This window comes from Protomyctophum parallelum (assembly GCF_964188405.1).
Source record: "Protomyctophum parallelum genome assembly, chromosome: 7".
Taxonomy (NCBI): Eukaryota; Metazoa; Chordata; class Actinopteri; order Myctophiformes; family Myctophidae; genus Protomyctophum; species Protomyctophum parallelum.
In genome coordinates, this window is record NC_139705.1 from 41,966,545 (window position 1) to 41,984,486 (window position 17,942).

Sequence of the window (17,942 nt, forward strand, 5' to 3'; positions counted from 1 at the left end):
TCCTATAGTCTATTCTATTCTATTGACAGCTGCACATTATGCTTATGGTTATATGATGGGAGTGGGACAGACGACCCTTATATTTAACTCTATGGACAGACCATAGAGTTAAGGGACAGACCATAGTTAATTTAATGACACTCGTCATCAACAGTCGCCCAGATCCGTTTTCAGTGACGTTTATACTTCAATTCCCAGAATGCACGCTCGAACTCCAATTACCGTTAATGGCGCGACCGTCCTCACCGCCGGTACTTGTCTGTGGTTTATGGTCTGTGTGTACGAGGAAATACGAAATATTTTATAACTTTTTATGTATGAATATAGTACATAATTTAATTTAACTGAACGGTGTGACTAATTCCAGTAGCCTATTGTCTCCGACAACAAGGAAGAGGGATTTTATTTTGAAGAGCACGCGTGGAGTAGTATAGGAGGCAGGCAGTGCATCATCATCATCATGACTGTGTGCGCCGGCCGGCTCTCCTCATCTTATTCATTAACTTCAAGCTACTATCATATTTCACGCCGGCGGTCATAGTATTTACGCGTGTGAATGTAAACGCCTACTGTACCTCCTACTGCCGTGGTTCAACACGCGGCGGGGCGCGCAAACCTACCGTGTGTACAGTATATGGAGGAAGTTTAAGTGTTTAGGCAGGGGAACCACATTTTCATTCATCCGGGGTTTGTTTATTAGCTGTCTGTCAGTCTCGAGTCTCGACTCAGTGTGGAGGCTGGGGACTCACGTTGAAGTTTGAACCGGGCATGGTGATGGCGGTCATTATTAAAGTATTAATATGTGCACTGACGTTAATATTCGGTCACACTGGTCTCGCCTCGAAGCTAAACGTTCCCAAAGTGTTGCTGCCACTGGCCAGAGGCACCAGAATAAACTTCACACTGGAGGCGACTGAAGGTTGCTACAGATGGTGAGTACCTTTTTATTGGCTGCTGATGAGGGGGGGGGGGGGAGACAAATTTGTCAGATCTACAAGCTCACAGCGCGTCGCTTCTGCGACGCGTTGTAAGCTTGTAGATCTGACATTTGTTAGGCGCGCCACACCGTCCTACGACGAAATGTAAAAACCCAGACTAATAAAAATCTATTTTTTTCTAGAAACAGCCAGAGTTGGCCAACATTCTGTAAATAAAAAACAGCATACAGTGCAACTGAAAAATACAGAACAAAACATGATATCGTGAGAGTTTAAAACCGCATAAACATGAAGCTGCGGTACACACACAAACTGCCTGTGTCTGTCTAGCTGCTGCTGTCCTGACATGACTTCACTCTGCCATAAAAAGCGAAACCGGACTTGAGCTCTCATATTTCATGCGGGGCATGCGAGGCCACATGGCCGGCAACAAATCACTAAACTAGTGGAATCATGCTCACTGTGCGTGCGGTTCACTTAAAACCGTGTGTGTGTATTGTTGTATGAAATGAAACTTCAACAAAAGTCAGCATTATGAGCTGAGCTGACTTATTTTAGGCAAATGGAAGTAATAATAGGCCCGAAGAGCTGAAAGAACCCTATTGTTTTCGTGGTTTCCGTGAGATATGGTTCACAATGAATGACATCATCGTCAATGATGTCCAAGTTCAAGTTGTGTCACTATACTTTGACACGAGTGTGACCCATATCGGCCTGATGGGGGCGCTATGATTAAATGTCAAAATTTAGATTCAGAGAAAAGTCATCACTTCTCTGTGAGTCTGATTGATGCACAACATACAACTTGGTGTATTACACAATTTGTCTTCACTCAAATGTGCCTCAATAACTACTACATTTTGTACCATTTCAATTTTCTCCTAAACCATAGCAATCTGTAGGACCGATTGCTACCAGATCTACTGCGGATCAAGCTTATCAGAAGTAATCTATCAAGACAGATAGGCCCACTTTGTTTTCCTTAGCTGAATGTGTTCCCACTTCCCAGATTGTATAAAACTGACATACAGAGCGTGGTGATATCTTATTTAGATTGGAAGATATTGACCTAGTATGAACTTGTCATGAGACTGCACTGCAGGGCTTCATTTCTAGGACCCTGTCTGTCACCCTAGCATCACGACACCTAGTGAATGACCATGTCAACTGGCTAGACCTACGTAACAACATTTTCATAGTCGTGAGATTTTATTTTGCTTGAATCCATGCTTCAATTTTGACGATGTATTTAATGAGGTAATAATCACCTTCCAGGTCATCTACTAGACCAGAGGTAGCCAGCATTCAGCCCATAGCTGCAGACAGCAACAGAGACTGCTCCCAGACAGCTGTCCTCCAGGTCTTCTCCACCCAGCCTACCAGACTGACCAGCATCATCCAAGCTGAGGATGTTGGTAAGTACAACACAAACCGGCTCAACAAATACAGCCTGAACGTGTTGAGTAGTACTGTATTAATACATATTATATAGAACGTCTTTGTAAGTTGCGAAGTGCTCCACAAAACTGGAACAAATTACATACACAATCAGATGAAATGACACAAATTAAAATAGAATAAAAGATAGAATAAACGAGCTAAACCAAATTATAAATAATAATAAAACAAGAGATTCAAGAGACAAATGCAGCATAGATAAGGTGATTTACGGAAGGTGCTTTTCTGAACAGGTTTGTTTTTAGAAGTGATTTAAGAAACGATACAGAATCGGCTCGTGGGATGGCCTCAGGTAGGGCATTCCACAGTTAGGCTGAAAGTTAATACACTTGTTCGTACCGTGAACTGTTTAGAATTTCGAAAGGCAAGTTCAAAAGGATCAAACCATTTACAATAATATTTGATACAATATGCACAACATTGCATTGTTAATGTTGCCAATCCTCTTAAACTCTGAATGATGTATAGTTCTGTTGCACAATTCATGGCTCTAGTCTTTTTTCCCCCCACCCTTTCCCTATAACAATGTACAGCATTGACTCTATATTGTTCTGCAGGCCTGTCATGGCAGCTGTTGTGTTGACAGACTCACAGGCTTCTCCAGCTGTTGGCACACAAGACAGACAATGCTGTATTGACTTTAACCACTTGAACCCAAGCGTCCTTGCTCTGTGCATGTCATAAAACATTTGCAGAAAATAGCCGTCCTACAAGCCCACAATTTGACCAGTTGTGGCTGTTGTAGATTGGCTATTTTTGGCGAATAGTTTTGGTGCAGGGAAAAGGGAGGGGTGGGGGCGTTAACTGGGGGTCCCCAGCTGAATTGGTTAATATAACATCACAATCATTTTGAGAACCACTGCTGTAGATGCAGAGTAAAAATACATCACATACACATACAATTTACCCCACTACCCCCAGTAGTGCTTGCACTACAGATCAGATACTGTAATGTCTGTACTGTTTCCAAGCAATTATTCTGATATTTGTTTCTTTCTGGAACCTCCAATCTGCTCTGTAAAATCCTCAGTGTTTATTTAACTCTGAGTGTGTGTACAAATGGATCTGTAAGGAGGATAGATTTGTTTCTCAGAGATATACAAGCTCAAAAGGTTCCATTATTTGGACATTGAGAAACTGTGACCTACTGTATGCACTAGTATGCAGTAAGTTACCGGCATGTTCAGTAAGTAAGAGAAATGAGGTGGCGTGTAATGGCCAGGTGGCTGACCTTCCATCGTAGATGTGTTGCATAATTAAGGTTCACAACAACCAATATCCCAGAACCACCACTCTTCTGAACAGCACTTTGTTCTCTGCTAATGGGACCCATGCGGTTTGAAACAGCCCCTTCAGCTGTTCAGAATCTGCACTGAACAGCAAACACCTGACTTAACTATGTATAAGTTGTACCATACATCATACATGTACAGTCATATGAGAACATAACCATTCTGGGTCACATCTGGTGGCACGTTTTTAATCAAGTCGAAAAACAACTTCCTGTAACTTTGTAAAGTTTCAGGAAGTTGTTGATCTTATGAAGCAGGGGTGTCAAACTACCACCCTGACCCATTAGGGCTGCAACTAACGATTATTTTCAGAATTGATTAATCACCGTTTATATAAAGGATTAATCGGATTATGGAGGCAATTTAGCTACACCTCAGACTTGAGATGTTTTTGGATAACTGGATACCTGCTTGTGTGTCATATTTTGCTTTGCAGTCGCTACTGTGCATGTGTAACTATCAGCAAATTGTAAGAGGGGTTTGTTCAATTGTATTGTCCAGGGTGAGTTTTTTTTAAATGTGCTACAGTGCTACTGCTATGACATACTTTCTCCCATTTGCAGTTACAGGTCAGGTCCTCCGTTGTGATGCCATTGTGGACGCCATCAGTGAGATCCACATTGTGTCCACCACCAGAGAACTGCATTTGGAAGACTCTCCTCTGGTTCTGAAAATCCATGCAAAGGATGCTGAAGGTACAGTATATGATGTGCACTCGATAACACTGTTAAACAATCAAAACACATCAACATCATTCATACATGCCATAAAACAAAACCACAATACAAATTAAGCAAAAAAGAAAGTACAAAGGGGTTCCATTGCACCCCAGCCAAGCCAAATTCCGGCTGGTCCGGTGCATCTCGGGAGCGGGATTGGTGTGTGTGTAGAAGAAGAAAGGCACTGGAGCAAATGGGTGTAGGCAAACAGGCTCAGAGTTTTGATCTTGAAGTTTGATTTGATTTGATTTATTTAGAAAAGCAATCATAATACAGCATATAATCAGCGATCCAAGGATTACACAGTAAAGTCCAAAGACTTATTTCCACTGGGGTCCTCTCACACTGAACGGAACAATACTTTAAAATACATCACAAATACATAACAGTACATATACATTACATACACAACTCAACAAGTACGTCCCTATCCATCCCTCTACGATGACCCTTTATAGGGGAACCTTTTCCAGTAGCCATTTTTTTGTCTTCTGTTTAAATGTCCTCAAATTGGATGTCAGTTTAAGACTGGATTCCAGGCTATTCCACTGTGTGGCTCCTATATAAATGAATGAGCCTTTGCCCACTTTACTTTTAAAAGCAGGGAGCACCACATCTGCAATACTGGCTCTGGTGAAATGGTTGTGTACCTCGTTTACCTGCCTGAAACATGTTCTTAAAACTTCTGGGACCTCTCCGTATTTAATTTTATGGACCATGTTTAGTCTAGCCATTGTAACTTTTGATTCAACCGGGAGCCAGTTCAGCTCTCTGAACTGGTTCCTTCCTATATGGGTTCTGGGTTCCATCCCTAGTATAACCCTGATCAGTCTATTTTGAGCTGACTGTAACTTTGTTTTAAAAGACTTAATCAAGCCCTCGAAACACGATGTACACGCAAAATCAAAGTGGCACAGGATAAGGGAGTTTGCTACCACTAATTTTGTCTCCCTATCCATGTATCTTGCTGTTCGAGCTAGAAACTTAGTCAGTCCGGAGACCTTGTTTAGCACCTTGCTGGCCATATTTCGGCCGTCTAAGTTACCCTCTAAAATACAACCCAAGTATTTCACTGATGATTTTGCTGCTATGTATTCCGAATTTATTTTGATCTTGAAGTCTGTGCTTCTTCCTAATTTGATTTTCGAGCCAAACAGAATTGATTCTGTCTTCCCTGAGTGTAAAGATAATTTATTATCTATAAGCCAGGAACTAACATTGGCTACTTCCTCACTCAGGGAGCTTTCTAATGTGGTTTGATCCTTGTGGGACATTAGCAGTGCAGAATCATCAGCGTACAGGAACAAATCACAGTTACAAGCATCTGTCATATCGTTCACGTACACTGAAAATAGAGCTGGACCTAGAATGCTTCCTTGTGGAACTCCACATTCCATGGTGTTTGGGTCAGATAAAATGCAATTCACCTCTACCCTTTGTTCGCGCCCCGTCAGATATGATTTGAACCATTTACAGGTTGCCCTGTCCGCCCCCAGAGCCTCAAGCTTGCTCAGTAACCTACAGTGGTTCACTGTGTCGAATGCTCGCCGTAAATCCAGCAGCACCATTCCACAAAGTTTTCCATTGTCAACCTCTTTCCTAATTTGTTCTGTTAAATATAATAAACATGTGTCGGTTGAGTACGATTTTCTAAAGCCAGATTGGAGTTTATACATTAGGTTATTCCTATTTAGGTATTCATTTAGTTGCTCATTAATCATCTTCTCGAAGATTTTTGATACCGAGCTCAAAATTGACACCGGTCGGTAGTTACCGGGGTCATTTTTGGCTCCTTTTTTATACAGGGGGAGTATTTTAGCCTTTTTTAGATCTTGTGGGAAGACACCCTGTTCTATGGATAGGTTGAAGATGTAAGTGATATATGGAGATATCTGTGCTGCTGCATCCCTTAAAAAGAGAGGAGATATGCCATCCAGACCTGTGGCCTTTGCACAGTTAATCTCAGAAAGCATCCCTGAGACCGCCTCCACTTCCACCTTCTGCAGGGAGAATGAGTAAGAGGTCACCCCCTGGTTCTCATAGAAGTTCCTAACCCTGTTAATGTCAAAAATACCCGGAGAAGCCGGCAATTTAGCGACCAGCTCTGCTGCTACATTATTGAAATAATTATTGAATTGGTTTGCCACTATTTGCTTATCAAAAACCATCTCATCATTGATTTTAAGGCCGATCTTGCTGCCTTTATTATTATTGACTCTTTTAGGGTTTTCCAGAGTTTTTGTGTGTTACCTTTATTCTCCATTATCTGATCTTTATAGTGGGTCCGTTTTGCCTTATCTATGAGCCTCTGGGTCTCATTTCTTAGCTTCTTAAAAAGAGCAAAATCTTCTACTGAGTCGGAATTGCGGTAAGATTTATGGGCTCTCTCTCTGGCCCTGATGGACTCCAATATTTCATTATTAAACCAGCGACTAGACCTCTGTTTAGTTCTCACCTGTCTGAGGGTTGCGATTGTGTCAATGGCTTGGGTGAATTCCTTCCCAAATGCTTCCCAAGTTTTATTGACACAGCCTCCCGTTAGAACTGGTGTCCAGTCCCTCTTTCCTATTTGCTCTGTGAATTTGTCCGCAGAGTAATTTTTAAGAGACCTCGCCAGGACAGTCTTATGGTCATTGTATGTATCCCTTACTATTTTTCTTGTGCAGAATGTCATATAATGGTCGCTAATGCCATACTCGATGGTTCCACTCTGTGAAATTTTTGTGACATCTGAGACTAAGATAAGATCTATTATGGTTTTTGTTGTTTCACTTACTCTAGTAGGTTGTTTGATTAGTTGCTTAAAACCATAGGAGTTACACAAATTTTCAAACACTTTCATTGTAGGGTGGGCATGTTTAGATACATCGGTATTCATGTCTCCCATCAGATTGATCTCCATTGAATCAGCCACGTTGGATAACACAGAGTCCAAAGAATCTTAAAACTCTTGTCTGATCTGGAGGTCTGTAGCAAGCCCCAAATAATATGGGTTTTGTTTTGGTTAAACAAATGTCCAGCCAAACGATTTCCAGTTCATTCATGAGATCCTCTCTGACGTTGAAAGAAATGTCCGTGCGAACATAAACACATGGCGATTTCTATCTTTTCTCACAACATTATAATTATTGATTGCTATTTCCGAGTCATTTATGCTTGAGACATTTTATCCCTACTTCTGATTTAATCATAATCTTCCTAATTTTGTCTATTTTAAAATACAGGCTTCTCACGTTGAGGTGTAAAAAGTGCAGACCTTTTTTATGAAACGCTGCCTTGTAGTCTGACTCCGTTTGCGTCCTACTGTGGGTTGTTGGACCGCCGCTGGTTGTTGTTGGCTCCGATGATCCACCGGTGTCCCGCGGTGCACAGCCATTCACGGAGGCCGTTATGCGGCTCCGGTGCTGTGTCGTTGTTGTGGTCGCCGTGCGTCCGTCCGTTCGGGACCCCGGAGTGACCGGACTCCTGCCATCTGACAGCATATCTGCGTGGATGAAGAGCCATCGAAACAGCGGAGGGGGTAGGTGTAGCCAGGACAGTAGAATTCTTGTTGCTTCAGGTGACAGGTGTGGCCATGCCTGTTGCTGCTGGATGTTGTTATCATGTAGCCCGCTAGCCGCACTGGGCTGTACTAGGGGTGGCAGCGCCGTTGTTTGTGGACCTGGATTCGGTTCCACGTCACCCGCCAACAGGATTATCACAGCAATCTGAACCAGGCCTCTGTATGGCCGCGGAGTTCCCCTCTCTTCAACTTTTGAAGGAATTCTTGCGCGTCCGTTTTCCAACAGCCCAGAGAGGAGGAATTGGCTTCTCACTGCTGGTGAGTAGAAGCTCCCTCTCTTCTCCTTGTTCAGCAGTAGATGTCGCGACTGGAGCAGACATACAACCGTTATTAAAAATCCTATCATCATCCACGAGGGAGCTGTTGTTCTCCCTCTTTGTTGCCCTAAAAATGTTGTTGCTTTTCCTGTATAAAAGCTTTTAAAATCTTTCAAAGTTTGCCGCGTTGCGTTGCGGGCCAAGCCAGTAGCGGCCATGTTGTCTCTGCACCAGCTTGAGTTTCATTGATTGGGTCGAACATAGAAGTTTGCTCCAGTGCCTTCCTTCCTCTGAGCAAAAATGAAAATCAAGTTATGGTGGGTTGGCTGGCTGGCTGGCAGATGCCCATTATAATTTGCCCATTTGGACATTCGGGATCCGACGTGTTGTCAACACAAAACCCAGCAACTGAGATGAGATTAATAGCCCAAGATCACACCAAACACACCATAAGCCTTCCAATGCTGGGTACCCAAACCTAAACATGCTGATAATTGCGGCACAATAACGCTGACAACCCCGGCTAACAACCTGGCGCTATGTGCTGGGTGTCTTATCTTCATTGCACCACACAGTTATGTATCCTGAGGTAGCACTAGGCGATATGGATATGGACGATTGGACGATATGGGGGGGGCTGTAGGAGACACAGGGCTGTATTTTGCGTGTCTTAAGTACCAGGTCTTATTCCCTAACTTGAGTAAACTAAAGACCTGGAGGCATGATCAATGCTCTTTGGCCACTCAGAATAGCCAAATGGCATTGATCACGCCTCCAGGTCTTTAGTTTACTCAAGTTAGGGAATAAGACCTGGTACTTAAGACACGCAAAATACAGCCCACAGGCTTCAGAAACATAAAATCAATAATCAATACAATCACACAGGGCAACCTGATAGCGAATGTTTACGGGGAAATCCTCTTATCAACTAGCCTCGGAAACCCAGGCGTTTTTATTTCCAGGGAGAAAAAAAAAGTCTGGGGCCGAGTCCACTTCAATACGGCATACAGTAGTGCAAATGTCGATCACTCTCTGCTGATTTCTGATCGTCTGCACCTTTGTTAAATTGACGCACACGTACACACATACACTCCTCTCTCTCTCTCTGTCGCTCCAATTCATTAGTCTCATGTCACACAGCAGCGTCTGATTCTCCCGGCGGATCCTGCCATAGTAAGCATAGGTGGACCCCCAGGCTACTTATCAACCAGCTTGGTGAATTGCGGAATGTCATTCCCCTATTGGCGTACTCTACACATTTCCTTTCCTTTCTCTATTGTCGTTGCCAATAAAGGCTAAAGAAATGCAGAAAATGTAATTAATTCATACAATTTCCAGACAACTAAAACACAACATGGGTACTGTACATGGTGGAACTGGTTAAAAAATATTTGCTGGTAGAGTTCAGCTATTATGCAGTCTTCAGGCTTGAATCCACATTATCTATCTATCTATCTATCTATCTATCTATCTATCTATCTATCTATCTATCTATCTATCTATCTATCTATCTATCTATCTATCTATCTATCTATCTATCTATCTATCTATCTATCTATCTATCTATCTATCTATCTATCTATCTATCTATCTATCTATCTATCTATCTATCTATCTATCTATCTATCTATCTATCTATCTATCTATCTATCTATCTATCTATCTATCTATCTATCTATCTATCTATCTATCTATCTATCTATCTATCTATCTATCTAATTTAATTCTCCTCATAGTGTCATTTCTAAATGATAATACTGGGTTATTACAGTATAATGGCACTGTAATATAATTCTCAACCCAGTCTGTGCTTGCCATTGATAATGGAGCAGCTCATGAAGTCTTTATAATCAAAGGATTTCATTATATATTGTTTAGTATTTGTCTGCGTTAACTTTTCTCCAGTGGGATCTACGGCGCATCATTTGCATAACTACTGCAGTAACCTTTCAAAGTGATGATTGAGATAACCCTGGGCAGCTTTTCTTTTACCCTCAGGCAGCTGGGAGTTGGCTCTATTTGTTCTGTCCCACTGCTTCCATTTATGGCAGACACATACTTAGCTAATGAGCTGTAGCACACAGGATCCTTCTCTATGATGGCCCCAAGGCCCGCGTTTTGTTTGTTTGCTTTGGCCTAAACGTATACTTTGAATTTGTCAGATGAAGGTAGAGGCGCAAATCCCATCATAAAAGAGGTCTTGCTTCAGTTAATTCAATTCAACTGCCAGAGGCATTAAGGCAAGTGTTGTTGTCACCTAGTCTAAGCCCCAGACACTAGCTAGTGGAAATGTTTGTTTAGCAGTGTGTATGTAGGATTGGTCATGTCTTTTGTGTCATGGCTCTGTAGCGTGTGTCTTGTTATGTCTATATGTCCGTTGGCTTATCGTGCAAACTTTTGGACCGATCAGCGACAACTTTATTGTGCACCCTCCTGCCAGTAGTATGAAGTACTATATATTTTTTTTTAGTTTTTACATTGACTATGGTGGTGGGACCAGTTTTAAACCTTGCCCAAAAATACTATACAACTCAAAGTCTCACACATGACTGATGTCATAGACTGTAATCGGAATCAAAAGGTAGAAGCTCACATACGAACTCTTTGAAGGCAGGTCCTGCTGGCCCCTGAAGTGAACTTAGATTGAAGAGTACAACGTAGTGCCGCCCTAGAGAGCACACTGTTGTTTCTCCCAAGTTGCTACAGTATTTGAATCAAGAGTGACGTCTGGAGCCCATGCTCTTCTTCAGACTGAGTCTGATCAGCTATTTTCTACGAAGAGATTTGTTGCAGAGCAGGGGTCTTCAACAGGGGGCCCGGGACCCCTAGCCTAGGGGTTCCTCAGAGCTACTACAGGGGGGGCAGCCAATTCTTTGGCGATATTTTTTATTTATTTGTTATAGTTTAATCACTTTTTTTTAGTTTAGTTTATTTGAACCTCACTTGAACCTTAGCATCCATATTCGGAGGAGGAATGTTATCCAGCAGCTCATGCTTGTGCTGCAAGGTAGTGAGCCTGTAGATTGTCTATTTTTGGCAGAGTCGTTTGGTGTGTAGACCGAGGGAAAGCGAGCAGACCAAGTACAGAGTGAAAGGTCAAGTTTACAAAGTATTGAGGGTTTAACCCATTTAGGCCTGACGTCGAAATAAAAAAAAACTCTTCTGAAAGAAATAATATATATTCAAAGATTTGTGCCACATTTTCACGATTAAAAAAAAATAGCAGATCTGCTATATTTCAATAGCTAAACTGTAACATAATGCTTAGTTAAAACACCAAAACGGGTTCCCGTACAGAATGGTTTAAGTGGTTAGAATCGTAATATGTGATTTAGATTCAGAGAAATCACCTGTCTTTTTATTTTTCTTATCATCATTGCAGGTAACATCTTCAGCACTCTGGCAGGCCTGGTGTTTGATTGGACCATTGTGAAAGATGCAGACACGGATGGATTCTCTGACAACTCAATACGGTAAATCTTCCTTCTATATTGACTTTAACAGTAGATCGCCAACTACCACATACAGAGGCACCATGCTGTGGTGTGGAACCTTAATTGTAATCGATGCATTAATGTTGCACAAAATTAACCCATTCTGACCGGGCACCCATTTTGGTGTCAGCATCATGTTATGCTTTAGCTATTTAAAAATAGCAGATCTACAAGCTCATATCGCGCCACCGAGTGGCGCGATACGAGCTTGTAGGTCTGCTATTTTTGAAAAATCGAAGAGCGACTGACATTTTTAGAATCTGATCTCAGGTCAGAATGGGTTCGTCAGACCAGTGTGTGTCCAGCGGAAACCTCGTATGAATCTGATCTCAGGTCAGAATGGGTTAAGCTGTTGATCTAGTGCACTGGTTGTCAACGTAAGGTCCAGGGACCGTTAAGGGGTTCCAAATGGACTTTTAGGGTGGCAATACACTACCTCAAAGTCACATGCGTGCACACATCCGCCTGGGTGACGGCAGACTGCTGGGCGGGCGCTGGTGCTTTGGCATGGGGTGTCGGATTAACATATGGAATGAATTCTGTACTGGCCATATATGGAGCGTGTCTTGAGTGCACATATGTTGAGGTCAGATCAACATTATGGAATGTCAAAACAGGTCAGCAGGTGGCAGCGGGGGCAGTGTCTTAAGTGTACAGGGTTTGTTGATGTCTGATGATAATGTCTGGCATTTGATGATGTCTGGCCTTATGTGGAAAGTCTTGAGTGTACAGGGTTTGATGAGGTCAGATAAACACATAGAATGTCAGAACAGGTCAGCTCCAAATATGGAGATCTCTGGGCCCAGGTAACTAGTTTTTGCCGGCTGCCGGGCGCAGCTGCACTATCTTTGCACTAACTTTGGGGCAGGCCCTTCTAGAGTTTGAATGGACAGGTATCAGTCAAAAAGGAGACTGACGCCCATATATGGAGACGGACATATTTGGAGCGTGTCACGAGGCGTGATGGACTGACACCCATATATGATGACGTGACTGACGGAGCGACAGGTTTTGCAGATTTTCATAGTAAAACTGCGACCAGTCCACTTTATTATTTTGATAATATACTTTTAAATAAAGTAAGACATTACAATGCGTATTTTTTCCAACTATTAAAATCACATTTTTTATGAGCAATGAGCATACAGTCATGCACTGACTGCCTGGCAATTGGCAAATTCTGTGTAGCCAGCCCCCCCCCCCCCCCCCCCCCCCCCACCCCCTCTGCTGCGCCTCGCAATAAACACAACACACACACAGGGAGAGATACAGAACTGAAACTGTTGCCTGATTGGTGCTTCTTTCATACCATGGTACATTATTATTATTATCTTACCATGGTACATTGTTATTAAATTGTTTTTATTGATTTTTCAACACACACCAACATACATACATACATACATACACAACTAGACTACACATGAGCATACAATACATTAAGAAAAATAAGTAAATACAAATTAAAAAAAAAGACTGAAATACAGGACCAAAACAGACACAATAAAATAAGGTAAAATAAAATTTAGAGGTAACAAGGTCATGTCATATTGCATTACACCACAATGTTCTCAAACAGATCGTCACTTGCCAAACAAGAATAATTAAACCTTTAGACAGCAGTCCTACACCTGAACATCCTCAGCCGGGGATTTTTGTTTAAAGTAGTCCAAAAATGGCTGCCAGACCTTATAGAGGTCATCACATCTCCGACCCAGCGTCGATGCGATGGGGGAGTAGCTGATTTCCAATTGAACAGAATAAGGCGTCGGGCCAATAGGGAGGAGAAGGATATGGCGTCGGATTGGACAACTGATGCAGTCATTTCACCAGGGACCACCCCAAACACAGCAATGAACGGGTTAGGACTGATCTCTCTGTCACAGATGTAAGAGAAGGTCTCAAAAACAGAAAGCCAGAATTGTGATAATGATGGGCACGACCAGAACATATGACAGAGAGTGGCTGGAGCCTGGTGGCATCTGGAGCAAATCGGATCTACATCTGGATAAATCTCTGCAAGTCTGCTCTTGGAGAAGTGTAACCTATGAAGCACTTTGAACTGAAGTAGCCCATGTCTGATGCACATAGAAGAAGAATGAATCCTTCTAATTGCCATTTGCCAAGAATCGTCAGGGATCTCCTCAAGTCCCATGTCGTTACACCATGACTGCCTAATACGTTCCAGAGACGGGGATGCCATCTCTTGAATGTCGCTATATAACAAGCTCACCATTCCCTTCTGGTATGGGTCTCCCTCCAGCCACTCGTCAAGCCACTTATCTGCCCGAAGTAGAGGAAATGAAGCAACATATTTCTTGACAAAATCTCGTGCTTGTAAGTACCTGAAAAAATGCGAGGGGGGAATATCGACTATCGTATTCCTCCCTCAGCTGTTCAAAGGTCATAAACGACCCATTTTGAAACATATCCATCACCCGCTTTAACCCCTTCCTGGCCCATAATTGAAATGCCGTATCCATAAGTGAGACTTATGGATACTAGTGGGAGACAAGATGAGGCTTCCTTCCTTATACTTAAAGTGTGTCCTAAACTGCGCCCATACCATGGTACATTGTGTCTGATCTACAAGCTCAAGCTGACAACGCGTCTCATCAGCAACACTTGTGGTCTTGCACGACACCATCGTGCGACGAAAAATAATCCAGGCTTGTGCAGTGCATGGCATTAATATATTTGGTGTACATGTACATTGTACGAGCATAGAGCTAATCGGTCGTTTATACATTGATTACACACACTGTGTGTGTGTGTGTGTGTGTGTGTGTGTGTGTTTGTGTGTGTGTGTGGGAGATCAGCGGGATATGGGCATTGTGTCCCCCTCCCTTGCAGTAGCGAGCCAGATAAATATCAAACACGTTTGAAAATGATCGGAGTGGTTCAACTCAGGAGGGTTCAGATTGGATCTTTGAACACTCACACTAGACGATAATTTATGCCCGAGAATCTCTTCCGATCGAGTCGCGGTCCCGCTTGAGCGTCAAATCTGGTATTATCGGATAGTGTAATAAGGGCACCTTTATGGGCCTGTAACTTTGAGAGTGTACAAATGAACAAAAGGGACCCGGGGGGGATGACTATAATAATTGATATAGTGATTATTTAATCAAAGTGCATTGTGTGTTCTACCTTCAAGGTGGTTATTCGTTTACTGTATAGCTAGTGTGATTAATCATTCCAGGGGTCAGTTGCAAGTGGGTCACACTGAGTGTGTAATGTATTTTCTATTTTTTTTTTCTTTTTTCCCAAGGGTCCTTAAATTCTCAGAGTCAACCTACACCCCTCCTGGCTACATCTCTGAAATGGAGCGTGTTGGGAAACAGGGAGACATTATTTTGGTATCGGGACAGAAAACGGGTCACGCCAAGATAAAAGCTAAGATGCAAGAGCCTCTGTATAAGGTACAGTAAGCTGTTTTTGTTTATTGATGATGATGCATAAAGCATAATATAACTATTTGTTTGCTTCTGTGGAACTCGAGTGCAATGTTGATGCAGCAGGAAATTATAAATGGCCCCAAGGTCTTTGTGGTCTATTTTTAGAAAGAGACAGAGGCATCACAAGAATAGAAAGAAGTCCAGTTGTTACGCCCCTCTGTGCTAGCCGTTTAATTCTCCTGGGATGTACAGTAGAGGTCTATAAATAGAAGCAGCTTGCATAGCAAAGATGGCTCCTGCTCCTCTGGCCTCATCTGTGACGTCAGAGCTATGCGTATGTGATGATAAATGTCCTTGAACCTCGACTGCTGCAGGCCGATAAAAGTACTACAGTACCTGCCTTATCTGCCTTATAAGGTGCGGACATGCTCGTTAGAGGTTTTGGATTAGATAGTAATAAATTATTACCCATATACGACTTGACAAAGGGTAAAATGTAAGTGTCATTCGTCCCTGAAAAATGCTAAGAAATTTGCTGTAGCAGCACATTTAGTATCAGTAACAGTATGCATGTTAATTTAACGGCTGATGGCCAAATTGAAGTCACGGTCGCATGGTTTGAGTCAGAAGCAGCCTTATTGAGTATCGCATGTTGTTTGTGTGCATATTTGTTGTGCAGTAACCATGGTAACCTTGGGCATCCGTTCCACAGGATGTGGGCGCAGCAGAAATTAAACTGCTGACTCTAGAGAACATCCTGTTGAGTCCTGCGTACGACGTGTACCTGCTGGCACACTCCTCCATAAGCTACAAGGTCCAGAAGATCAGACAGGACAAGATCACAGGTGGGACTGGGACTCTGCCCAAGGCCCAGTAAACCAGATTCTTCTGCTGTTCACAGCAAAATCCTACGTGTTCCTGAGCATGTATAAATGTAGCCATTTGTACACATGAATAATGAACACTGAGAATGTTACTTTGTAGTGAAGCATAGCATACTAAATGTACCAAATTCTAATCCCCATGTAGTGTGTACAACTGTACATACTGTATTACAATTCTGTGTTGCTACTCGACACAAAATAAATTGTAAAATAATTAAATGGACCTTTTAACCACTATTATACTTTGTTGACCAGAGTCATCCAGGACTACTTTTCTTTTAAACTCTACACAAAAAATTGCTGATGTACAAGCTTGCAATGTGTTGTGAGACCCGTTGTGAGCTTATAAATTGGATATTTGTGGTAAATGTTCACAGAGTACAGGGTAGAGACTGAAGAGGGTAGCACAGGTTCAATAAAATTGACCCAGACCGAGACGGACCTGTGGATAACTGGACTGGGACCAGTTAACTTGATCTTCTAGTACAGTGCCACTCGTGTCCAGGTTGAGTATCCCTCTGGATTTGACTGTGAAAGCATGTGGAGCTGACATGTGTACGTTTTGTCTTGGGCGTGTGCAGAGCTTCCGATGCCATGTGACCAGTATGAGCTCCATCTCCAGAATGGCGTGCTGGGCCCGGATGCAGACCCACAGCTCCCTGTGGCTCGTCTGGACCAGCGTACCTCCACGGCCACCGCCGTCCAACTGGGACACATCAACGTGGTGCTGGACCACAAGCGTATCCTTCCTTACATTTCAAAGTGTTTTCAGTATGGGAACACATTCGGTAAAGGGGAGAAAAAGTGTTTTTGCCTCTGGCGGCACCAAATGATATGCTGTGAGCTGTCTTCTATTTTTTAATAGCCAATGTATACAATCGATAAAAGTGGTTAAAATGATTTTGCTGGAGACCACCTGGTACCCCCCCAAAGATCTCTAGAGGTCCCCAGAACCCACTTTGAGAACCAATGCTGTAATTTGCCATGTCTTCTTGAACGGATTACGGATATTATACTGTGATAATGAACTGTGGACGTGTGTGTGTGTGTGTGTGTGTGTGAGGGCGGGTCAGGGGGGGGGGGGGGTGGTGTGTGGTGTAAATTGTAAGGAACAGTGTGTGTGGCCGTGGTCGGAGCCAGTGAAGTAGAATTGGTTGTTGATGTAATGAGACATGGCAGACCGGGCTAAAAGGGTCTGAGGTGCTAACCAGGATTTGTAGTTGGAAGTGCAAACTTGGGATCTTCTTAGACACGCTTCCATGTTCTCAAATGGTTCATTAATGTGCCATTTATTTACCTAACTTGGCTTTTCCTTAATAGCAACAACTCAGGACTTCGCATTCAGGGAGTGTCTCGTCTTCCCAGCAGCACTCTGTATGTGGTTGAACCAGGTTACCTAGGTCTGTTTCTTTCTTTCTCCATTTTTATCTAAACCCTATTAAAGCTGCACTCTGTAACTTCAAACCTGGGTTATCCACGCAGTCGCTGACTTTATTTAATATTATTAATATCATTTTTATACCGCTGAGCAGATCGGTCAAAATAGCATTTTTGAGTGGTGCAACCACTCCCTTACGGAGCGGTGTGTGTGTGTGTGTGTCTGTGTGTGTGTGTGTCTGTGTCTGTGTCTGTGTGTGTGTGTGTGTGTGTGTGTGTGTGTGTGTGTGTGTGTGTGTGTGTGTGTGTGTGTGTGTGTGTGTGTTAACTGTATATATGATGCTTTCGGGTGTGCCAGTACAGTACAGTAGAGGGTACATTAGAGGGACCCCCACACAGTAACTCTGTCATTTCTCAACCGTTTTGGATGCGGGGCGGCACGCCGGAACCAGCCCGGACCCCTGAGCCCCGCCCTGTGGGTCTGGAAAAAAGTTTAAGCAAGACAGTGACCCGAGTTGCAACTGGATGAATGAATACTGAGGACTTAGTATGTTGCCATTTTA

The 17,942-nt window shown here is 42.8% G+C and overlaps 1 protein-coding gene across 2 annotated transcripts in view; it reads left to right on the forward strand.

Annotated features, from left to right (window-relative positions):
* Window positions 1-339: 339 nt before the first annotated feature.
* Window positions 340-17,942, forward strand: part of nup210 (nucleoporin 210) — a 64,771-nt gene continuing 47,168 nt past the window's right edge. For both annotated transcript variants that reach the window (XM_083770333.1, XM_083770334.1), the window contains exons 1-8: window positions 340-932; window positions 2,214-2,353; window positions 4,252-4,383; window positions 11,609-11,699; window positions 14,992-15,142; window positions 15,831-15,963; window positions 16,584-16,742; window positions 17,334-17,402. In XM_083770333.1, the coding sequence (XP_083626459.1) occupies window positions 769-932; window positions 2,214-2,353; window positions 4,252-4,383; window positions 11,609-11,699; window positions 14,992-15,142; window positions 15,831-15,963; window positions 16,584-16,742; window positions 17,334-17,402 (1,039 nt within the window). In that variant the 5' untranslated portion in view covers window positions 340-768. The remainder of the gene's footprint in view (window positions 933-2,213; window positions 2,354-4,251; window positions 4,384-11,608; window positions 11,700-14,991; window positions 15,143-15,830; window positions 15,964-16,583; window positions 16,743-17,333; window positions 17,403-17,942) is intronic.